An 11,216-nucleotide genomic window follows, 5' to 3' on the forward strand; every position below is an offset into this window, starting at 1 on the left:
TTAAAGAGAGCATTAATTCATTTAATTCAGTTGTGGATATGTTGAATCGAAAATTTCTCTAATTGTATAGTTGCTCTCTCTAAAAGAATTATTGTGAGTATTAATTGAATTAATGATATCATATTAATTCAATTGAAGAGAGCAATAATTTTGAGCATTATTTGAATTGATGTGCGCATTAATTAAATTTAATGCTCTCTTCAATTGAATTGTTGCACCCATCCATTCAATTGTTGATATCAATTCCTTTGCAGAGAGCAACAATTCAATTATAGCGATCATTAATTCTGAAGAATAATTAATGCTATAATCAATTCATTTAGTGTGCGTAATGATTCAGAATTAAAGATATTTTATATTTGAAGAGATCTTTGATCGAATTTTTGCATTGCATCAAATGAATTAATGATTATAATCAAATAATTAAAGATGTCTTCATTTATTTAAGTTTATGTTAATTTATGGCACTCCATACAAACCTGTCATTAATAGCAAGGATTTCAAAATGTAAATTCTGTTTAAATGTAGCCATTAGATGAATTGTTTCCATCTTTTTAATCAGGGATAAAATTGACCAGATTAAGACTGTAATTGACAAAAGTTAGTTATTCCCCTTGTTTACAAAACAGCAACACCTCCATCCATGCTCGCATTGATAAAACAAACTAGATATCTTTGCCATGACAGGCATCACAATTTTAAGAACCCTGCTTTGAGGCATTATTTGCTAAGATCAAGGTCCATAACTCTTTCTAGAAATTGATCTGTAACCTATTGATATGTTTCAGTTCAATAAGTTACAGGGATAGCTAAAACAAAAGGCCGGAGTCAATGCTTGCACTAACGCACTGACTGACCCCTATAGCGCTTCTGCCTATAGGCAGGCCTACATTTTCTAGACTTTTTCCCACATAAACAAGGACTAAACTCAACCTTTATTCAATTTTTTAATTCAGGTATTAAATAATAATACATATAGAATTGTTGAATGTGGTAAATCAGCCGATACTGCCCAGAACAATATTATAAGGCAGTTTTTGGACTTCCATTTTCTTGCACATTCGCTACATCAACAGTTGTTTAGCATCACAGATGTTCGATCACATTGATCTGGAATTTAACATTTAATTTCCGAATAATCTGATCAGCTCGGAGTGCAATCTACATCACCATCTTTCGAGGCCTTTAACTTCTTGAACTCTTCTTGGATCTCCTTTTCCATCTGTAGAATTTCCTTCGGCTTCTTGTACTAGAAAAAAGTGTTTGAACAAGATCTTGACTACTGGCAGCCAAACATTGTAAAGGTATTCAAATGTGTACTATGTATAGTTTACATATCATCACCTTCATTTATAATTATTACATGATATCATTTATTGTGGATGATGATGAGTTTATTTAATTGTTATTCTTCTAAGACTTCTGGATGTGATGATTTTCCTAAATCTAAGGGCCAGTTTATAATCTGCTCGCCTTGAAAGGATCAGATCGTATACCCTTGGCTTGCAAATGTAGAATTTATGAGTTCTGTTCGATTAATGATTATAAGTCAAGGACTTACTGTAACTATGAGGGTGTTATTTGCATGGGCAATACTCAAAGCACTCTGTTGGAGTGGAAATTGTACTCTATCCATGTCAGGTATGGAAATCTTCTTGAAATATCTGGAAGTAGATTTCGTATGTCTTGCTCATTTTGAGTTACAGATTAACAAATGCATGCATAGACCTATATGATACCAAACCACTACAAACAGCCAGGATTATCACCTTGTTGTAAACGAGTACCGCAAACGGTACAATATACACCCGTTGCAGAGTTTCACCTGGAAGTATGTTATGCACTCTGAATTGATACAACACACATTCTGAATAGAAAAACTTTAAAGTGGGTCATGGTGAACCAATCCATCTGACATATGAACTGATTATGTATTTCTATGAGAGGGAGATTGTGACAAACTTTCAGAGCAATACTTGTGACCATACTGATAAAATATCTGGAAAATTGTTTGATCTTTTTGTAACCCTAAAGTAGGTCATTGTGCACCAATCTAGCTGAAATGCAAACTGAATTTGTATTCCTCTGAGAGGAAGCCTTTGACTAAATATCGGGGCAATATCTGTATTCGTAATGAAAAAAAGCCCAGAAAACTGTTTTGACTTATTTTTAATCCCAAAGTAGGTCAAGGATGGACCAATCCAGCTGAAATGCAAACTGAACTTGTATTCTTCAAGAGGAAGCCTGTGACTAAAGTTCACCGCAATATCTGAATTCGTAATGAAAAAAGCCCAGAAAACTATTTGACATATCTTTAGCCCAAAAGTAGGTCATAGTGCACCAATCCAGCTGAAATGCAAAATGAACTTGTATTTCTTCATGAGGAAGCCTGTGACTAAATTTCAGGACAATATCTCTGTATTCATAATGAAAAAAAGCCCAGAAAACTGTTTGCACTATTTTTAGCCAAAATGTGGGTCAAGGATGTGCCAATCCAGCTGAAATACAAACTGAACTTGTATTCCTCCAAGAAGAAGCCTGTGACTAGATTTTGGAGCAATATCTGTACTAGTAATGAAAAAAAAAGCCCGGAAAACTGTTTGACCTACTTTTAGTGCGAATGTAGGTCACAGATGGATGGGCCAATCCAGCTGAAATGCAAACTGAACTTGTAGTCCTCTGAGAGCAAGCTTATGTGTAAATTTCAAGGCAATATCTGTATCTGTAACAAAAAAAAGTCCGGAAAACTGTTTGACCTACTTATATCCCTAAAGTAGGTCAAGGATGGACCAATCCAGCTGAAATGCAACTCACTCTTACACTTCTTAAGGGAGAAATTGTGACCAAATTTCAAAGTCCTACATGTATCTGTTACAGAAAAAAGTCCGGAAAATATGACCTCGGATGGATAGCCAGCCAGACACACGGACAGCGCCATAACATAATACGTCCTGTCTAATGACGGACATATAAAAAAAAAAACTATGCTGTATGAAAGCCATATAATCACTCACCATTCAAAATTTATATGAGCAAGGTTAAAGTTTCAGACAGAAAGAATGGACCAAAACAAGTTGCACTAAAATATTTAATGTGGAGGCATAAAAACTGTTTCAAACGTCAACAAAAGCCATTGTGCAGCCAACAAAGTCCTTACACATTCATTTAGAGATATACAATTTTTGGGGGGTTAGGGGTGCCTCAAAAATGAAATATCTTATTCACATTGCTTTGTTTGAATATATAAGATATCCTAGCATGTCAAATATTACTGTAGAGGGTAGGGTACATGTATCTCTGCAAGCTCTAGTAGCTGCCCTTCCACTTTTTAGATCATGTGCATCTTTCAAGGTCATGGCAATATCATGTTTTTCTTCATGCATAAATGAATATACAGTCAGACCTCGTTATCTCAAACTCGATGTGACCAAGAAAAAACTTGGAGATATCCAAGGTTTCAAGATACCAAGTGTAAAATACTTAAAGAATAAGGGGTTGGGACCTCTGAATCACTTCGACATACCCATGGTATTTGAGGTATCGGTGTTTGAAATATTCATGAAGTTAACTGTTACAGTATAAGGAACATATTCAAATGTGATTGTCAGTACAAGTTTTTCTTTGTAACAGATTTATAATTTGTGATCCGCTACACACAAAATCAGTGACCTACAGATCAATGCTGTCAAGGTCAACAGCATTATTTCGCATAATGCTTCGTAATCTGTAATTACAGAATTCCCATCTAAATTTCAGAATGACCAAATTATTTTTATTATTTTAGAATAATGCAACATAACAATAAACAATTTTCTCTTACTCATTTTGAAATAACCAGACAATTAAAAGCTTGTTTGTGATATTGCAATTCGTAATTAATTTTGTTCATTTTAAATTTTGTCATTTGCTTTGAAACAATCAGACCCAATGACCGTGTCAGAAGACATCGATACAGTCCAGAAATTTCATCAGATTCACTGAAGCTGTGATAATATTCATGTTGTGTGTGGGTAATTAATGTTTCTCGTGTTATTTGATGTGGTATGGATAATTACCTTAATGTCGCAACATTTAAACCGTATAAACAAAGTTACAATAAGTGGGTCAAAGGTCAATGCCAAGGTCACAGGTCTTAAATTGTGGCACTCTTGTCACAAGGATTACACATTGAAAATGTACTGAGACTTAGATAGTAACTAGGAAATTGACAAGTCAGAAAGTATGAAGTGCTAAATTAACATAAACTTTAATAATTGAAGATATCTTTATTTTGAAGATATCATCAATTCATTTGATGCATGCGGCAATACAATAATACAGTGTTATTGAACTTATATTGGTGAATATTGGCACGAGTTGGCTGTGAAAATGCACAAGTTTGTGAGTGCATTTTGACAGTCAACGAATTGAATTGTCTGGTTATTTCAAAATGAGTAAGAGAATCTTCTAAAGTAATCTCAAATGATTATGTATCATAGAAAGTGCGATTAACTTATTAATATTCCACAAGAGACTGATTAACAGACTAGACAAAGACAAAATGCACCCATATCTTTCATTCTCGGGCATGAATATAACAAAATCAAGTTTGACCCCCCCCCCCCCCCCCCCTCCCCAAAAAAAACAATTTGTAACTAAGTGACAAAGTTAATTGTGCCTTATAATTTTTTAAATATACTTACTTTTTATTTGTAGTTCTGACTGTGATTGTGCGGTTTTCAGGTTCAACAGTTACATTGTAGGTTTCTATTGAATATGGAAGATTTCTAATTCTCCACTGGTAAGATGAAAGTGTGTCTTTTCTGGCAAATATTGGCTAAAAACAAAGAAATATGTTTTGTTAAGTATCACTCTTAAACCAGAATGCACTTTCCCTATCCCAGGGTTCCCATCCGCTACTCTCATCATGAACATCAATAAAAGTAGCCAATCAGAATGTCTGTTCAGTGAAGACAACCAGAAGGGAGACAGCTTTATCAGTATTTTCAAGTATTACATTATCATGATTCTATTGGTCCAGGAGTAATAATGAAGTTTTTACAAGTATTTTGGACATATTGTTCAAATCAAACTTTCCTGTTTTAATAATTTTTCTGTATACATCAAGGAGGTCTGATGCACTAGCCAAAAATGTCTTCTTTTTTTTTTAACAATAAACTCTTGCTTGACATATGTCACTCGAGTAATAATGAAAGGAGACTAGCAATTAAGATGAGTTACAACACATAACTAAGCAGTTATTCAAGTGGAACAGGAAGGGAGAAAATGCAACAATTAAACCAGACCGAGATTCGAACCTGAGCTCCCTGAATTCTCTAGTCAGGTGCTCTACCAAATGAGCTATCTGACCACTGGTGATTGAACCTGACTGACCGCTACATTCCTCCCTCCATAAATATTTAACATCAACCCAGAATATTAATCCCCTGGCAGGCATTTTCACCTGTCAGTTCCAGGGACTGGTCTTTGACATCCAATGTAACAGGAAGGGAGAAAATGCAACGACCAGACCGGGATTTGAACCCGGGCCCCCTGAATCTCAAGTCAGGTGCTCTACCAACTGAGCTATCTGGCCACCAGTGATCGAACCTGGCTGACCGCTACACATGCATGATGAATAACACGTAACGGGACAATCTGCCAATGGTACTCCATTTTTGATTTTGTTAGTTACATACATTTGCTGCACTCTCTAGTAGTCCTTCAGAGTCTACGTTTCTTGCTAGAAGGTCTTCACCAACTTCAAATTCCCATTTAGATTCTTTTACTCCTAATGTTGCTCTTCTTCTCCATTTTCTCACTGAATTAAAATACACGCATAATTAAGAGAATAAAGTTTCGAATGCCAATAGTTATACCTTATCAGTTTTGTCACCAAAGTAATCCAATATGCATGACCAAAAAAATCATCAATCAAGTGATCACTTTCAAGAGAAAGAACTGAAAATTCTATTAATATCCCCTGCCAATCATGCCCAAACAAAGTTTGTCTAATTCATATGCATATAGTCTTTATTTTTCAAAGATATTAAAGCAAATTTTGTTTTAAAATTACCTATGGGTGTGTTATGTTGTTAGCCAAAGTTCATTTAATTAAAAGTGAATACATTAATTGTGCCCTGGCTATATATAACTTTAAAAGAAATGTTAGATGATAAAATTTGGCTAAAATGTTGTTTATGACTAGAGCGTGTCACTCCACCTCAACTCAAGGTTTGGATGAGGTCAAGGTCACTGAGAGGTATTTAAGCTTGAATTCATTCTTGTTCATATGCCTATCTTTGTAAAACAAATATTTTAATACCTCTCACTAACGTTGCTTATGACTTAATTCAGGATGTGTCATTTGATTCCGGATTAATCGAGATGGTCATGATTCCGGATTAATCAAAATGTGTAGTGTTTCTGGAGTATTTGAGATGTGTTGCGTTGCTGTATGACATAATTCTGGAGTAATCGCGTTCAAGATTTCAATGTTTCAGGAGTGATTGGGATGTGAACAATGTGGTTCTGGAGTGATTGGGATGTGTTGTGGTTCTGGAGTGATTGGGATGTGTTGTGATTCCGGAGTGATTGGGATGTGTTGTGATTCCGGAGTGATTGGGATGTGTTGTGGTTCCGGAGTGATTGGGATGTGTTGTGATTCCGGAGTGATTGGGATGTGTTGTGATTCCGTAGTGATTGGGATGTGTTGTGATTCTGGAGTAAAGTCACATGGACTAGGTCTAGGTCAGTCAGAAAAACAAGCACTAAAAAACATTTCTTTGAACCATATCCTTACAACACCTTCAAGACTTCACAAAATTATACTTCACATAAACATTGCTTATTATAATGCCCATATAGTCATGTTATGGAATAAAGTTCAGAATTATTTTAGGAATGGCAATTGCATGGTTACAGAATAACAGGTTAACCACAACACATTCTGACCGATTTTAACCGGTTAACCACTAACCAGATCAATATATATATACTTTTCTGACATATTCATAAATTGCTTTCTGATCACAAGTAAACCGAATCATATAAACAAATTATATTCACCAGAACATACATGTATCATGAGAATTTATTTTTAATTTTCAGAAACAAGAACACAAATAAATAGTGTGTTCAAATTGACCGAGATATTAAATGCTTTCAACAAAACATTCATAGAATTCATGCGACATTGTCACCATCATCAGTACCAAATTTGAAAAGGATAATTTGATCAACAACCGCTGAGGAAAGATGACTTCGTAAAGTTAGAATCTACATAATATTGACAATTGCCTGCCTCTGTTCAGTAAGTTTTTGTCAACCAATATTTTGAAATGTATGATGTTGGAGTAAGCGGTATTGGAGGGGGGAGGGGATATACGCATTGAAGTTAACTGAAATTAGTCACTCTTATATTGTTAACACCACTCAATAGTTGACCAATGTTCACCCGTAGAGCCTCCATGATCTTCAAATTGATTTGATCAGATCACAGACAATGTAACGCCATGCATTCAGAGATTTAAAACAATTAGGAAAAATTTGCTAAAACGTATCAAAGATGCATATGGCTGAGTTGCAGTTTGGAAAATTATGCATGCTTGCATTCACAAAGTAAAAACATGCACATATTTAATATAGTTTATAAGTATAAAGCTTGGAATGGCCGCAATAGGTATTTAGTGTGATAATGACCTTGACCTTTGGATTTCAAAAGCAACATGAATCTTGAATGTCATCAGGATTTGAAGTCTGATAAACATGCACCAGCAAGTACATGTATAAAAGTTAGAGGCAAGCTCAAATCTACAGTATATAGTGAAAAAGAGACCTTGACCTTTGACCTTTTGACCTCGAAATAAATAGAAACCTTCCTCTTCTGGATGTGATAATGTTATGTAAGTTTCACAAAGATGCCCCTAGTAGTATGGATGTTAGAGACCGGACAAGCTCAAATCTATGGCATTTAGTGACAAAGTGACATTGACCTTTGGACCTCAAAATAAAGAGGAATCTTCCTCTTTTGGATGTGATCATGTTATGTAGGTCTCACAAAGAAGCACCAAAAATTATGAAAGTTAGAGACCGGACAAGCTAATTGTGGACGCTGCTTGCCCCTCGCCCGCCCAACTGGACGCCCATCCTTCGCCAATTTAAAAGCCAAGATTTGCTACGCAACTCGGCTAATAAACCTTCAAATAAAGCTCTCTTAATCGACTAACTGATTAATGGATTCGTAACCGATTACCATTGTTCCAACTGATTAATCAGTTATTAATAAACAGGTTAAAAATTGCCATCCCTAGAATTTTTGTCTAGGACATATCATTGTTTTGTAAATCAAATATGAATACCCATACTTGACCAAAAGTAACTGTTTGCCCTCAATTAACGTGATATCATTTATAGAGGTCAAGGTCAAAGAAACTGGAATCATTGTCTGATCTGCAACTATGTAATGCAGGAATTAAAGATGCTTAGATATATATGACTGGCATTTATTTCAGATATCACACTATTTGGGGGAACCTCATTGGGGAACATTTTCAAGACAGATTTTTGTTTACTTATATTTTTGTAACTCTGTTGAATTATTTTTACTCTCATTCCAGGAAAAATATTGCTCCTTTGAAAAGAACAACCTGAAAATCTGTATCATTTATACTTACAAACAAGTTCTGATGATTTGATGTCGTACTCCTCTGCCATTTCTGTCCCATCAGGGAATACAAAATGAATTTTTCTTCTTCCTAAACAATTATTGCAATAATAACAGAAATGAAATTTAGATGGTAAGAGGTGTACAGAATAACAAGTATAAAGAAGTGTGAATTGCATTCTGAACTTATCATAAACTTGGCATAATTTTCTAATAATTGACCAAAGTTAAACAGCCTGTAATTTCCATAAAATTCAAGAGAATCAAAATGCAAACAACATCTTATGCATATCTTTGACAACCATGCAAACACTGTGTGACATAATATTAAGGCTTACATTGAAAATGGTGAAAGGCATTGGACGGATATATATTTTGATCTACCGGTGCATTATTTTGATTTAATTCACCTAACTGAAATATGCTGGTTTCGAGATACATCCAAGTTATTTCCCTTTGGAGAACTCTCGTTCATTGTAAGGTGCGAAACAACTTGTTTACATGCGGGAGTCAGACAAATATCCATCACTGCATGAGTGTATGTGTTCAGGAAGTTTCTCATACGTCATTTCATCACCCGAATTCGACTGATACACAAATTGAGTAAATGATAAGTATTCAGGGAGTAAGAAAATACATGAAATTCTTATTATATCACATTATTTTGTTGCTCGTACGTATCATACCCAGGATATTACTTGCAAATTTTACATTGTTTTTATGTTTCCACTTTAGTAGAACATTTCTTTCGATAGTATTTTGTATTTCCTACAATTACACATTTAAAGAAAAGCAGCTTTTAATACATTTCATAGTCTTTACTGACTGTCCCACTTAGGCATTCAAAGTTCCACTAAATGCACCTCCTACACAGAAGAGCTCTTATCTCGAAACTGGCGTATTGCAATACTGGCATATAATAGTCAGGAGAATATTGACCGTTTTCTTTCGGAGTTGTCCTGGTGTATGATTATAGATTACACTGTTGATTTCTGACCTTAGGTTGTTCTGGGAGTTTTCCTCAAATTATCTCTGTTAAAAAGATATAACGTAAGTGGCAATGTATGCACCAATGGACTAAGTTTAATACTAATGGATCATATAATAAAAATTCAGATGTTGAATCTGGACACGCAAAGAAGCTTACAAAATGACTAAAAGTGTTGGTGGTCTCAATTATTTACTAATAATGGATTTTTTTTTTCACTTTGATAATAAAATTGTACTATATCTTATTCTAGTAACCATATCAATAACTCAATTACAAATTCATTGTATATGAAAGCCAAAACTTCCATAGCAGATAAAGGGTTATAGTTGGACTTCCAATAATCTAGCTGTGTCAGTTCCCTCACCACTATTGGGGCATCTGTTGTATTAGCAATTAAACATTGTAATTTAAAATCAGTTAGCAGTGCATAATACATAGAAGATATGGTTTCGGCAAACCTCGCCTGACCATGGGGCCTTTCCCTGGCATGCAAAACAATGTCATCAAAATATAACATCAGCAGTGTTTACAGTAGCATGTCAGACAAAGAAATTCCCATTGTTCAATTTTTCATTTATAAAATGTATCTTGACCTCGTAAAATCTCTTGTGATTCAGAATCTAAAAAAAAAAAGATCAATTGTGTCTCCTCATAAAGTTAATTTTTGAAAGTTAATTTTACAACCAACTTCAGCTAAAATAGCCATTGATGTTCATACATGTAAAGAAAATTAGAGCATTTTCAAAAAATCACCAGATATCTGCAATAGCTGGTTGTATGGTTAATTAATAGCTACCTACGTGATTAATATTTTTTACTCTAAGAAAGCTATTTCTGTGAAGAAATATGTCCTTTGTATATATATTTCTTATCATTAATGTTCTTTTATATTATTGCCCCTTGTGGGTCCATAATTGGTCAATACATCGTATCATATCATATAGGGTGTATTTTTTTTTTTAAGATATAGTTTTGGCAATTAAGGTAGCTCATTACACCAAAATTTTATTTAATGGCTCATTAAAACACCTCTTATGAAATATGATTTCACCATCGAAAGTGGGCCTAGATAGCGATTTGACGACATTGTTTTACACGCCGGATAGCCCTAAGAATATAATCTAGTCTAACACCATGTATCCGAATACTACGTTTCAGTGTATTATCAGAGCGATTTTAAATTCCATAGTTTCCATCATACCATCTTGTATCATACAAGTTTTCTGTGCTTTCTTCAATTTTTCAATCCACGCGGACGCCATGTTGTTTACTAGTAACAAGTCAATTTTAACTTTCATGCACAGAAGATTTCTTATTATGCGAAATGCTGTAAAGATTTTAATAATTATTTTCTATACAGTTTTAATCGTGCTAAATGACCTTTATATTTAAAATTTATTTGAATGTTTAACTTTAATTGTTTAGTTTTTGACATCTCCAATAAATTAGATTAGAAATGAAAATCATACGAACAACCTACCTTGAATATTTCGCGGGAAATTTGATAAGGTTAAACTTTCGACTCTCCGACCACAGGCACTCGTATTATATGTTTACAGGAAGACCATTTTTTTTTTAAAT

General features: G+C 34.4%; 1 protein-coding gene and 1 non-coding gene across 5 annotated transcripts; both read right to left on the reverse strand.

Moving 5' to 3' along the window:
• Positions 1-923: 923 nt before the first annotated feature.
• On the reverse strand, positions 924-10,918 carry LOC125659869 (protein DPCD-like). 4 transcript variants are annotated; one of them, XM_048891660.2, is made up of 6 exons: positions 10,837-10,918; positions 8,655-8,735; positions 5,679-5,800; positions 4,683-4,816; positions 1,562-1,664; positions 924-1,249 (listed from the first exon to the last, which is right to left on the reverse strand). In XM_048891660.2, the coding sequence occupies exons 1-6, from the start codon at positions 10,895-10,897 to the stop codon at positions 1,145-1,147; spliced, it is 606 nt and encodes a 201-aa protein (XP_048747617.2). In that variant the 5' UTR covers positions 10,898-10,918; the 3' UTR covers positions 924-1,144. The 4 variants fall into 4 exon arrangements, with proteins under 4 accessions (XP_048747617.2, XP_048747621.2, XP_048747620.2 ...); XM_048891664.2 differs by lacking the exon at positions 10,837-10,918 and adding an exon at positions 9,642-9,660; XM_048891663.2 differs by lacking the exon at positions 10,837-10,918 and adding an exon at positions 9,584-9,652.
• On the reverse strand, positions 5,503-5,575 carry Trnas-uga (transfer RNA serine (anticodon UGA)). Its single transcript has one exon. It is a non-coding gene; the product is annotated as a tRNA-Ser (tRNA).
• Positions 10,919-11,216: the final 298 nt, after the last annotated feature.

The sequence above is a fragment of the Ostrea edulis genome, chromosome 9, assembly GCF_947568905.1.
Source record: "Ostrea edulis chromosome 9, xbOstEdul1.1, whole genome shotgun sequence".
NCBI lineage: Eukaryota > Metazoa > Mollusca > Bivalvia > Ostreida > Ostreidae > Ostrea > Ostrea edulis.